General features: G+C 44.4%; 1 protein-coding gene across 1 annotated transcript; it reads right to left on the bottom strand.

The window, feature by feature from the left end:
• Positions 1-2,239: 2,239 nt before the first annotated feature.
• On the bottom strand, positions 2,240-11,461 carry TAL2 (TAL bHLH transcription factor 2). The gene is made up of 2 exons (XM_090275944.1): positions 11,275-11,461; positions 2,240-4,345 (listed from the first exon to the last, which is right to left on the bottom strand). Exon 2 carries the CDS (start codon positions 4,333-4,335, stop codon positions 4,018-4,020), a length of 318 nt encoding a protein of 105 aa, XP_090132070.1. The 5' UTR covers positions 4,336-4,345; positions 11,275-11,461; the 3' UTR covers positions 2,240-4,017.
• Between the last annotated feature and the right edge of the window lie 924 nt (positions 11,462-12,385).

Below are 12,385 nucleotides of genomic sequence, written 5' to 3'. Positions count from 1 at the left end.
AGTTATTCAAAAAAGGCAATTCAACAGCTTGTTTCATTCAACTACCAGGAATCTTGAGCTCCAGAAATTACATTCTTAGAGTTTAAGTTATTTGGTAGATTATAAACCTAATGAAGGTGTATGTAAAAATCTAGTACTCATTAAAATCTCTTTGTGATAGGTTGTTAGCGATAAAGAGAAAACAAAATGCCAAGTGTCCCTGTTTAGAGTATACTCCAAGAGTCACAGAAGTGCATGTTCAGTTTAGGAGACTTTGGCCCTGGCTCACGGTAATCCTTTAACTACATTTGTTCCTTTGCATTTGGTAGCTAGCACCTGCCACTTTAAATCCCTCACTTTGCACCACCATTGAGATTTTAGATTCCTTCCTTATCTTTGACCTTTTAATTTAAGGATGTGACTTTTAACTAACCTTTGACTTGTGGGTCAGCAGTTAAGCTGTCCATTCTCCCAGACCCCTTTCATCTTTTGCCTTTTTAAGGACAAAGCCTGCTGTGCATAGCTTATACATAGTGTGGTCATCCCGAGCCATTCTGAGGTGATGAAACCTCATGAGGCAGATGCTGCAAGCGCCATGTTGAATGGATATTATGAGAAACAAATGTTTAAGAAGAGCTTTAGACTTTGGGTTTCTCAGTAAAATTCAGCCTGTTCAAGTTTCACATCAGTGTCATCTTTTAGGGGAGGCAAGAGGAGCATTCTTAACAGAGCCAGTCCTGATACCGTTTTCTCATTTTGAAAGTGAGGCCACCTGTGGGTCTGTCTTGTGGATTAGATGTTAGATAGAAACCATACTGTGACACGGAAGTCTTAGCTGGGGAGCTGGGGACAGAATATGCACAAATATCTGAAGCCCAGGATAGAGGAAATAAGTGCCGGGAAGTGTGTGAAGGGATTCTAAGAAAGGCGAGAGTAGACTAAGTGGTGGAAATCGAGGAGGACTTTATATGAGAAATGATGTTTAAAATGAGTCAAGCTCCCCAAAGGAGTGGCATTTCAGATCATTCATGAAGGGTCTCAGCAAGTGGAATTTGGTGCAGGTGGGGGGCTGAGTAAAACAAGTGAGAATGGGGACATTCATGCAAGCAGATGGAATCACAAAGTAGTCAGAGGGACTGAAGAGTGGGCATGTTTGAGGGCCATCAGGTGAAGTGGTTTCCTTAGCACATACAATACATTTCACAGACTGTGGAAGGTAAAAGGAAGGATACATTGGGGTCAGGCTACAGAGGGCCTGGTTTGCTGGGGTGCAGCATTTTTTTCCAGACTAAACACAGTGGGGGCGGGGGGGTTCAAACCCAGAAGACTGGCTGTGAGGATGGACTGAATGGGTAGATGATGTGCTCACTTAATTTGTGAAATTCTTTGTAAAAAGAACAAAAGTACAATTTCTTTTCTTAATTTATTTTCAATAAATAATTAGTTAAATAGTATATTAGAACCAATGGTAAAAATATCACAAAACAACAGATAAAATCTTTGGTTGATACTTCTAGTCACATTCTACAAAGCACAATAATTTAATTTCAATAAAAAGACAGAGAAGATGATGATGGAGCACTGTTGAAAAGAGATGAGTCTAATCATAAGGTTCTTGTCCATTTTCGATCTTAAAATATTTAGTGATTGAACAAGGCTGTAGAAAGGCTGGATGCTGGGTCAGGAGACCACACGCTGGGTTTCCACTAACTGCCCATGTGACCTGTGCAAAGCCACTTCAAAATCCTCTGGACCTGTTTTCTCCTCTGTCACATGAGGAGTAGAATTAGCCAATCTAAATGATCTAGTTAAATAAATGGATTTGTTTATAAATGGTTTCCAGAAGTTTCCAGTGGTGTCCTTAGCAGACCAAACACTTGTCTCCAAGTAACAGAGTAGCAGAGATGATATAATCTGTCTAAACTCTTCTGTTGGGTTCAAGCAGTCCACAAAGAGATGTGCCATTGGTGAACTACAATACATTTGAACTATAAATTCTTACTCTTGCAATCACCAAGCCCTTAAGTACAGGACACCAAGGAGGACTGTAGGTAACTTTTGAATTAGCTTCCCATCTTGTGAATACCTTGCCAAGGCTTTGGTCCATATATACCTAACATTCCTTTTGATAGTCATTTGAACCTAACACACAACTTGATATACTAAAATCCAAGCTTGCAAAAGAAATCATTTAAGAAGCAAATTACATGAAGTAATATTTTATATGTTTACTCATTTATGAAAGGAATTTCTTTAATTATCCCCCTCAGATCGTTGAATGATAACTCAGTCTCCTTGCAACTTTTTAGGAGCAGTCTGTTCCATTTCAGGGAAAGAGCCCCTACGCCTTTCCTCGGCAACATGTTAAAATGAAGCTCATACAAAAATACTGCCAAAGTGCAATTTTGATTTAATACCAGAAGAGAGAGTAAGTTATGTTGCTTAATTGACAACTATCACCAAAGCTTTGGTAGTCTGGGGACAAACTCAAGTCCACCTAAACTTGTGAGAAAGAAACGCACTCTGCAGGGAAATCGCATGGTCTCTGTGCTCATGTGTTTCCCTGGACTATTCTGGGCCCACAGAAAAGTTTACTAAATGCAGTTTAAAGAAAGGAACTAGAAGCAAATGCATTACTTTTGATAAACACAATGTGCTACAAGTGTGAATGCTATATAGAGTTTAATGACATGATGGCCTTGCTACTGGGGGGAATCAGATTTTGATGGGGCCTCATCCAACTTTCTTCTGATTACCAAACCAAAGAAGCTCATTTCAACCTTTCATAAATCAAATAATCTTTCTAGAGGGGGGAGGAATTTAAATTCTTCTATTGTGTGTACACTAGATACCCATAATTGCAAATCCATCAATTTCCTACTGGCGGTTCAGAAGGTTTTAAAACCAATGTACCATCAAGAACTTTGGGGATACAAAATGTCCCAGAGACAATCAAATGACAGTAGTTGCATTCTGGACTCAGCTTTGGAATTCATCTCTGAATCCAAGCAGCATCAGGGTCACACGCGGTGGTGAGCTATGCCAGATCCACACTCTTCCATTGCCCTGTGGGTGCCATGCCTCTCAGCATAAGAGTGAGCTAATGCTCCATAGCAGGGAAGACAAATTATAAATCCATTAATTCATCAGGGTCTGGTATTGCATTGCTATTGTCTATTCTAAATCTTTTGTTTAAACTAAGCTGTTAAATGAGTCGTTAAATGGTAGTATTTGGATTTTCATAGTTACATTTGAATTTTATGGGTCTTAATGTGAAATGGAGGGGTTAGATAACCTATTTAAGCTAATTGTTTTTCATGAGAAAACTAGGAACTCTAATTCATAAATTATCAAGTCCTTGCCTGTCACAGATATACTCCACCTTTTGGCTTTAGAGATAAGTCACATAGAAACGGCTCGATGCAGGAAACACCTCACATTTCTATGGAGATAAAGGACGCAGAGCTCTTCCACAGGTGTCTGTTGCGTTGCTGTAATCCTCATACATCAGGGGGGTCTTTTCTCCACAGATTTTCCCACAAGGCTCCAGGACATTTTTTCTGCAAGGGCTGTCTTTACACTCGTCAACCTGAAGACTTACTTTTTTCGCCCTTGATCAAACATGATACATAATTCAAAACAATCTTTAAAATGTGTTCTGAGGGAAGTATTTTCTACTCCTCTGAAATGCATTGTAACTTCCTTATAATTGAAATGTTGAGTCAAACAGTGATTTTCAAACCTGTTTTTAACCTATGATTATTTTTCAGTCAAACAACATCTTATGTAGATCTTGGATATATACATAACAGATAGAAACAGGCCTCTTTGCCTGAAGCCCCAGGGGTGACAGACTCCAAAGTCACATTCTAATGGCCTCCTTGCGGCTCCCTGCCACTGTCCTTCAGCCACCTCCTATGAAGCTTATATTCATGCCTCACAAATGATTCATCAAGTTGACTCCAACACGCACAGGGCTGTTCATGGCCAGTGACTTCTGAACAAGAGTTTCCCTTGGTGATGGGAGTCAGAGCCACACTAAGGAACGTGGTGGCTTGGGCCAGGTGAAGGAACCTGGTAGTCACCGAGTAGAGTCCTGTCTGGCAGGTGGGGTCCTTGGGGGAAGAGTCCCAGAATGTTTCCCGGCGCAGCCACGCCCGTCGGCTGCAGGCTTTGCTCCCCCAAGACCTTGACCAAGAAGTTGATGTACCTCATTGCCAGGCGAAGCGTTTCGTTTTTGCTCAGCTTCTTGTCTGGAGGGTGAGTGGGGATGAGCTTCCTCAGCTTGGCAAAGGCGCTGTTGACATTGTGTTGTCTCCACCGCTCCCTGGAGTTTGTGAACATCTTCCTGGTCATGTCTGAGTTCCTGAGAAGGGAGAGAGAAAGGGCCCCAAGGGCCAAGACCTGGTAAGAGGCCTGGTGGATATCAGGTGTCCTGCCAAATACTTGAGATGTTTGATTTTCTCCACCCAGACTTTAGGAAATTCATTTCCTCATTTACCAGTTTTTTGAATCCTCCTTTGGATAAGGGAAGAAAATGTGTCCAAAGATAGGAAACACCCATCAGCTTTTTTCTCTCTGGCCATTTTAAAGCCTCCATTTACAAGGCTGTTTTATCCCAATACCCCCATTCCTTCCCTTATAACCAGCTCTTCCTATTTTTCTTTTTGGAGTCAGGCACAGCATAGGATTGAGTACACGTGTAGGATTGAGCAACAAAATATATATTTAGCCAATAGGAAGTTGAGCATGGATTCTTTTTAAAAAAGTTGTGACCCTTGGTTTCATTACTAAGACAATATCTGGAATAATAAAAATGATAACACATGTCTCCTCTCAGGTGGCAGGCCTCGCCTGGAGGACCAGACCCCACAGTGTAAGAGCTGAAATATCCAGATTGGACCCCATTTAGAGGAGGATGAACAGGGTATTGAAGAGTCTTGAAAGCCTGTTGTCTGAAGAACAGAAGTGGAGCTATTTAGGGTGACAGAAGAAGAAAGACCACAGCAAGTGGGGGCGGCAATTTGGCATGGATGCTGTAGAAGACATTGGCCTCCATTTATGTGAACTGTCCAACCCTAGGAAAGTGATTTTCTTTATATATGGCCAAAAATTATTGTGCCATTTTTAAGTCTTAAAATCACGACCCCCTTTGGTTCACGTGGTTTGGATTGGCATGCGTCAATGGGAGCGTTTCTGATGCATCAGACAACACGCCAGGCTCAGCGCCGGACGCTGGGTGCTCTGGGCTCACTGCTCTCAGCTGGCTGCCTGCTCCCATCACAGCTCCCTTGGCCACAGGCCCCTTCCTGTTCCCCAAAGAGTGATAAATATTCCTAACCCCACCCCTCTACACACACCATTTTCTGTTCCTTGAATTCCACCCTTACTCTCCTTGCCTAATTCTACACATTCTTTAAAGAACAGCTCAAATCCTCCTTTGCTGTGAAGCCCTCCAAGCCATTCCAGAGCCCCCCACGCCCTCTCCTCACTGTAGTCCTCCAGCCCTTGGTGGCAGGCAAAGGCTCTTAGGAGAATTAAATAAGTTAATAATTGTAAGTCACTTATAACAGTGCCCGATACACAGTAGTTGCTATAGAAGTGTTGATGAATAGATACAACACAATAATAAACATATTTATCAACAGAAATGACTCATAGGGTATTGAATGCTCTTTGAGGGTGATAGCTTGTTCTTCTATAGCCAAACCTGCTGGAATCTCTTGGTGCCTTTGTCCTTTTATTTTAACCCTTGATGTAAGACCTACTCTGTGCCAGGCCCTGTGCGGTGAGCTGGGTTTGTGAACACGGTTGGGCAGCGTACTTGTCCTCAAGGAGCTTATCGGGCAGTTGGGGAAGGAGGTGGCACATACATAAGCACCTAAAAGTCACAGCACGAAGTCCCACACACCGAGGGCCAACTCCAGAACCACAGCTCTGCCTACAGAAAGGTATAAAAGGATCGTATCAAGGTCAAAATAATCAGGTCAGTGCCATTGAACTTTTCCTAAATTCCGCCTTTCTTTTATTTTCATTTGCATTTTCTTGAAGATGCGAGTCTGTGGGTAAACACCCCGTATATCTAAGTTATACATAAAGCATCAGGTAGAACGTCAGGAATTCAGTAGGTGCCTCTCAAAATGCCAGCTTCATTTCCTAACTGCAGAAAATAATTGAGGATTAAAAATGGGCATATGCGTTTGCAAAGTATGGGCCTATTTTATATGAAAAGAACCTAAAAAAATGAGTTGTGGAGGCTCCGGTGAATTGTGAGGGAGCACATCCTTATCTAATGCAAAACATGTGGAACTTCTGCCTCAACTTTTCTTCTGTTCCTGCTTGGGCTGCTCACTGGGATCACCCAGGCTGCACTGCAGATCAATTAAATAAAAATCTCTGGGGGCATCGGTAGTTTTTAAAACTCCCCAGATAGATGAGCAGGGCCCTCCAGGAAGCAAATGCTAAAATGGAGTTGGATGTGTAAGCAGTTTATTGGGGTGAATGCCTGTGAAAGATAAAAAGGGAAGAAGCAGAATTGGGCAAAGAAATCCTTCGGACTGCAATGCGCATCCGACACCCATGAAAGGAAAGCAGGGAGGAAGCAGGACTGGTCAGAAGAGCCTCCGCCTGCGACGCTGATTTGAAAAAGGAGCAGTCACCCACCAGGGAGCTCCGGGGCAAAAACTGCCTCTTAGAGGAGACCCCACTGGGCAGAAACGGCCAGACCCTGGTAGCCCCGCCATTCTTGGCACTGGCTGGCGGCTGCCCAGGAAGAACTAGGACCATCCTGAAGGCACGGTGTCAGCTAATGGCAATCTTTGCAAATAAATCCCCAGTTCTTTTTTAATGTGAGATTCAAGCCACACATATTTCCCTGTGATCTCAGTGTGTGGTCAACTCCGGGAACTGATGTTCTACTCTCTGAATAGGGCACTCTGATGCCGAGCAAAGCTGTGTTTAATAAGGAAGTGGTTTAGTCGCATACCAGACACCTGCCACAGGAGAGGGAGGTACAGCAGTACAAAACAGCAGGGAGAAGCCACCCTTGCCCTGAGTAGGTGCATGTTCCAGTCACAGCACTGAACACTAAGTAGCCACGAGGCACTCCATGTCCGTTCACCTGAGCCTCAGCTCCTCAGTTAGCAAGTGGGTTAATGATGCCATTCTCGCCTCACAGGGTTGTTGTAGGGATGAAATGGAACACTGCATAGGAAGGCATCCTGTGAACGACACAGGGAGGAAAATGAGAGCAAACAGAGCAACTGCTTTGTGCCGGGCACCATTTCTGTGTCTGAACTCATGCTGTGTTCACAAGCACACAGCACTGGTTGTGGTGAGAGTGCTGTCAACATTGCTGGGATTGGCCTCGGGATGGAGGCATGTTCCAGAAGTTACTTCACTATACAGTATACCTCCATAGGAACCGAATGAGGATGATCCTAGTTAATGGGAACAAGCCACTCTGTTACCACCAAGCCCTGACTCTGTAGGAGTGAGACATCAGTGAAGGCACCCAAGTGATGGTTAAAAGCATAGGCTCCAGAGCCAGCCCCTGATTTGGCTTCTACCTCTCCTCCTCCTAGCTGTGTGACCTTGAGCAATCTCTTAACCTCTCTGTGCTTCAAATGCCTCATGAGCAAAGGATGCTCAGGGTACTACCTGTGAGGGCACACACAATGATACACATAAAGTACCATAGTTCAGTGTCTGGCACATAGTAAGTGCTCAATAAATGTTAAACAATTACAATTATCCCTACAAATAAAACAGAGGAAAGTAAATGTTCATTGTCATTTCTTTTCCTAATTAAGAAGCTCCAGTGCAGTAGCTTTATTTATTTGTTTGTTTCACTCTCTAGGAGTGTATGGATATGTATGTGTGTATGTGTGTGTGCGCGCATGTGTGTATGGATGCAGAGCAAAATATCTGAAAGAATTCAGACCAAAGTATCAAAAGGGCTTTCTTAGGAGAGGAGAGTGGGTTAGAAAAAGAAATAAAAATATTTGTGTTTTTTATTCTATATATTTTGGTCCTATTTTACATTTTTATAATAAAGTATTCATGTATTGTTTGCTTCATAATAGAAATAAATCAAGAAAGTTTATGCGCTTTATACAGAAAAACTTGGCTTTGAATATCAGCTCCTAATTTCCTAGTTATATGACTCTGAGAAAATCAGTTAACTTCTTTAATCCTCAGTTTTCTTTTCTGGAAAATGGAGACAAAGCCATCCTCAGGGTTCTTGTGAGGATTAAATGAGATACTCTATAAAGCATATAAATATATCAGTGAGACACTATGTGCCTGGTACATAGATTCTCAATAAATACAAGGGCTCTCTTCCCTATATAGATGAGAAATGTCATTACTCCAGAGAATGGCAGTTTTCAACCATCTATATGCCCCCAAAGCCTGTCCATAGCCAGGTCCTCATTGCCTCTGCTGCTCTGTCTAGGTTGGAAAGTCCAGTGCTGTGCTGGGAACGCTGGAGAGGAGAACCTCAGCAACCTCCCTCCACCAGCCAGGCAGGTCCTTTTCCTCCCTCTGCAGACACTCCCAGCTGGACGCAGGATCCAGTTACAATCATACACCCTCCAGGCTTCAGCACCAACACTCGAGGACACGGAGTACCAGGTACCGTGCTGACTGCAGGAGGCTGAGGGGCCCACCTGCTGCCTGTGTGACACAGAGAGGGAGGCACAGGGGCTGCTGGAGCAGAGAAACAGCACCTAACTCAGGCATTCTGGGAGCCTTGTGGGCAGACCACCTGTCCTTCGAAACGAAAGGGGCGGACCAGCTGATCCCCAAGGCCTCTTCCTGCTCTGAAATGCCATGACACCTACCTATGGCCAATTATCTCACCTAAGTCATTCCTAAGGACCCTGGCCTTTGGTTCTACAATGAACACATGAATGTTGTCAGAACTGTGCCCAACTGCACCTAAAATTGAAAGTTTGAACCTAAATCAGGAGGATTTTAAGATAGAAAGAAAACTGTCAAGTTTTCTCCCAGCAAGGCTGGATGCTTTGCAGCCAGGACTATGGGAGCAAAGTTACTTTCAAGCTTTTCTTGTCAAAGGAGGGTTTAGCTCATTCACTAAGTCAACACTAGGCACATAGGAGGTCTTTTCAAACTGGGAAGAAAAAGATTAGGCAGGATAAACTAACTGGTGTTCTCTCCCAAGAGGGCAGGATTCTATTGTGCTAGCAGCAGACAGAGGAAGCGTGAAGACAAGCTTCTGAAATGAGGCCTGCTCTCCTAGGAGGTGCTTAATAATTACTTGTTGATTTATCCTCAAGTGTGTTACTCTCCTTCTCCATAGGGGGAAATAGAAATCAATGATTTAACAAGCTGGAAAAACTCAAAGTAGAGGCTACTGGAAAATGACTTAATTGGGTGGTAAACACACAATGTAATATAAAGATGATGTATCATAGAATTGTACACTTGAAAGCTATACAGTTTTAACAACCAACATCACCCCAATAAATTTAATAACTTTTTTAAAATTGTACTTAGTCTTTTTCCAGTGGTAAGGACTGGCTGATGCTTATCTTGATTTCAGAGTAATTTAAGAGCTTAAAAAAATATGCCAGATGCCACAGAATCAGAAAACATCAAATAAATGTCAAAACAGGGGTGAAGTGTTCTGTCCCAGGACACACAGGGAATCAGTGGCAGGTCCCATGTCCCAAGCCTGAGCACTGATGCATTTGTGTCACCACTGACTCCTGCTGGGTCAGGGTCCATAACCTTGGTCATGCCATGGAGCCTTTGGGTGGTCTGAGGACACCTAGGGATGGATTCCATCTCAGAACAATGATTTTAAATACATAAAATAAAAAGGCTTTGGTTCTCTCCTCAGGATAATGAGTTAAAGTGCATCAGTTAAAATACATAGACACTTACAATAACCAATTATACTTAATAGTTATTAAAACAATTTTAAAGTTATATACAGTAATATATGTGCTTTGATTTTTAACACATTAAATTTATTACCATGATTTCTACATAGTTATATGGAAATGATTTTTTTCAAAATCGTTGCAACGTATGTAACGTGAAAGTATCTATGATTTCTATTGGTGACAAAGTCACCAGTACTGCTCATACACTGTAGTTTATTACTCATATTCATAAGTAAAGGAAAGGCTAAATTTAGGTGAAAGGTTAGTGGAAATAAAGCCGTGACTTTTTCCCAACTAAATATATAGAACTCCAGAATTCTACCTACATATCCCAGAATTCCAATAGGAATGCCTGGGCAGGAGGAATGTCAGAGCAAACAAACTTGTTTATATTGTCACCATGGAAGGTAACACGTTACCAAAGAAAAGAATGTCAATTATGCCCCCAGAGAAGGTGACTAATGTCCCCACTAGGAGCTGCTGCTTTTTCATGCTGGTGGTTCCTGGTCACACAGCCCAGGTCAACAGAAAGTACGCAACACAGACAGGTGGCTTGTCCCGGCATTCACACTCAGAGGGCTCTTTTTTATGACTTTACATTTCTCTTTCTGGCTCATGGTCCTGTGTGTTTGTCTCTTCTTTCATCTTTGTCTTGAAAGTAAGTGAAAACACTCTCCAGAAAGCCAGAGATGAAGAGTGGTTTCTATCATTGCGTTAGCGGAAGACGCCTAACCTTCAACACCAGGCACAGCTTAGCCTTTGACAATGTTGTAGAAGTAATGCGGGCTCATTTAAGAAAAAATAATCAAGCAGTACACAAGTTCATAAAGTGAAGGAAAAAAAGCTCCTTACCTATCTCATTCCCCAATAGTTGCCAGTTTGGTATGTACATATAGACTGTGTAATCCTTTATATATAACATAAAAATCAGAACACATACGATTATGCAGGTTACTATTTACTTACTGTGAATGCCAGCCTTTGGGTGGGCACTGCGAGAACCACCTGTTCCAAGGAGCGCTCAGCACCCTCCCCCGCTCCCATCCCCGCCCATCCTGCTGCCCTTGCACTCTTCGGTTCCCGACTTTTCCCTATTTCTTTTTACAAACTTTGCTCCCCCAGCCTGCGGTGCCTTGCCGTGTGGAGCAAGTAGTTCAGGCGTCTAGGAAAGCATCTTGTCCTAAAGTTTCGCACCTGCCAGGTGTCCAGGAGTCGCTCACCTATACGCAGGAGCTACCTAAAGGGCCCTCAGAAGTGCTCTGGGTGTCCCTGGCATCACGTATCAAATCGAAGCGGCTCTGCCAACACGCGCCAGGGAACAGGTCAGGAGCCCCCGAGTTGCGCCACCGCCCCTGGCCTGCCCAAAGCCCCCAGGTCTTCTCACCGAGCAGACTTGCTGGCTACTACCAAGTCGCCTCCACACACTCCTGCCCTCCGGGGCGAATGCGGCTCGGGCTCCGGGGCTGCGCGGGAGACTCTGGCCCACGAGCCCGCCTCGGCTTTGCCCACTTTCCCCGAAGTCAACGCACCTCCTGGCCAAAGCCCGGAGCCTGCGCCGTGGTTGTCGCTGTCCCCGGGGTGTGCGCCCTCGTCTGGACGGACGCCTCCGCCGCAGCCTTTATAGACACCTCTCTGTCAGCCACGCCCGCGGGGCCCCTTCCCTCCCGGGCCTCGCGCCCGCCTAGCCCCTCTCCCCGTCCCCTCGCCCGCCCCACTCTCCGTCCCCTCTCCCACCCCACTCCCCGTCCCCTCGCCCGCCCCACTCCGGCTTCGCGGACCGGCCCTCTCTGTGCCCTAGCTTGGGGAGCAGAAGGGGTCCTGCCACCCACCTGGTCTGCAGCTAGAGGCCCTGCGCGCAGTTTATCAACCCTCTCTGATGTGGACAACCCTATGAAAGTGCCCGATTCTTAATTCACCTGATGTCAATTACCTAAGCCCCAGCAAGTCTCCAGCTGGACTCCGAGAACCACTTGCTTCAGAATCAACGGTGGGGGGAGGCAGATCGCAACACCCACAATCCAGACCCACCAGATCAGGTTTTCTGGTGGAGGGATCTGAAATTCGCGTTTTTACTAAGTACCGAAAGATATTAAGATGCACAATGATATTCGTCACTGAACTGGACAGGTTCTGGGATATATTCGTCAGTTTCCAGTGCCCAGTACAGGCCTGGATTATTTCAGTTGGCTTTCTGCTTCTGCACTTGCTTCCTTCCATCTATTCTCCAACATCACCCAGAATGATCCTATAAAACCTCCAGTCAGATTCTATCACTTTTCTGCTCAAAATCCTTGGGTGTCTCCATAGTTCATTCAGAGTTAAACTCAGGTCTTAACTCACTCTGGAGAGACCCTTTACCTGACCTGTCCCTTCTCTCCCTGGGTCTACTCAGCTCTAGCCACTCTGACCTCTGCTGTTTTAGAAACATGCCAGATGCTCTCCTGCCTCAGGGCCTTTGCACTGTCTTCTCTGCCTGCAACACTCTTTCCCCAAGT

Source organism: Furipterus horrens, unplaced genomic scaffold (genome assembly GCF_987537825.1).
Source record: "Furipterus horrens unplaced genomic scaffold, mFurHor1.1.pri manual_scaffold_4, whole genome shotgun sequence".
Classification (NCBI taxonomy): domain Eukaryota; kingdom Metazoa; phylum Chordata; class Mammalia; order Chiroptera; family Furipteridae; genus Furipterus; species Furipterus horrens.
Note: the sequence above shows the minus strand (reverse complement) of the source record. Positions and strands in the feature narration are given on the sequence as shown.

Coding starts and splice junctions, on each gene's coding strand:
- TAL2 (XM_090275944.1), bottom strand. CDS start 4,335: ATGACCAGGAAGATGTTCACAAACTCCAGGGAGCGGTGGAGACAACAC.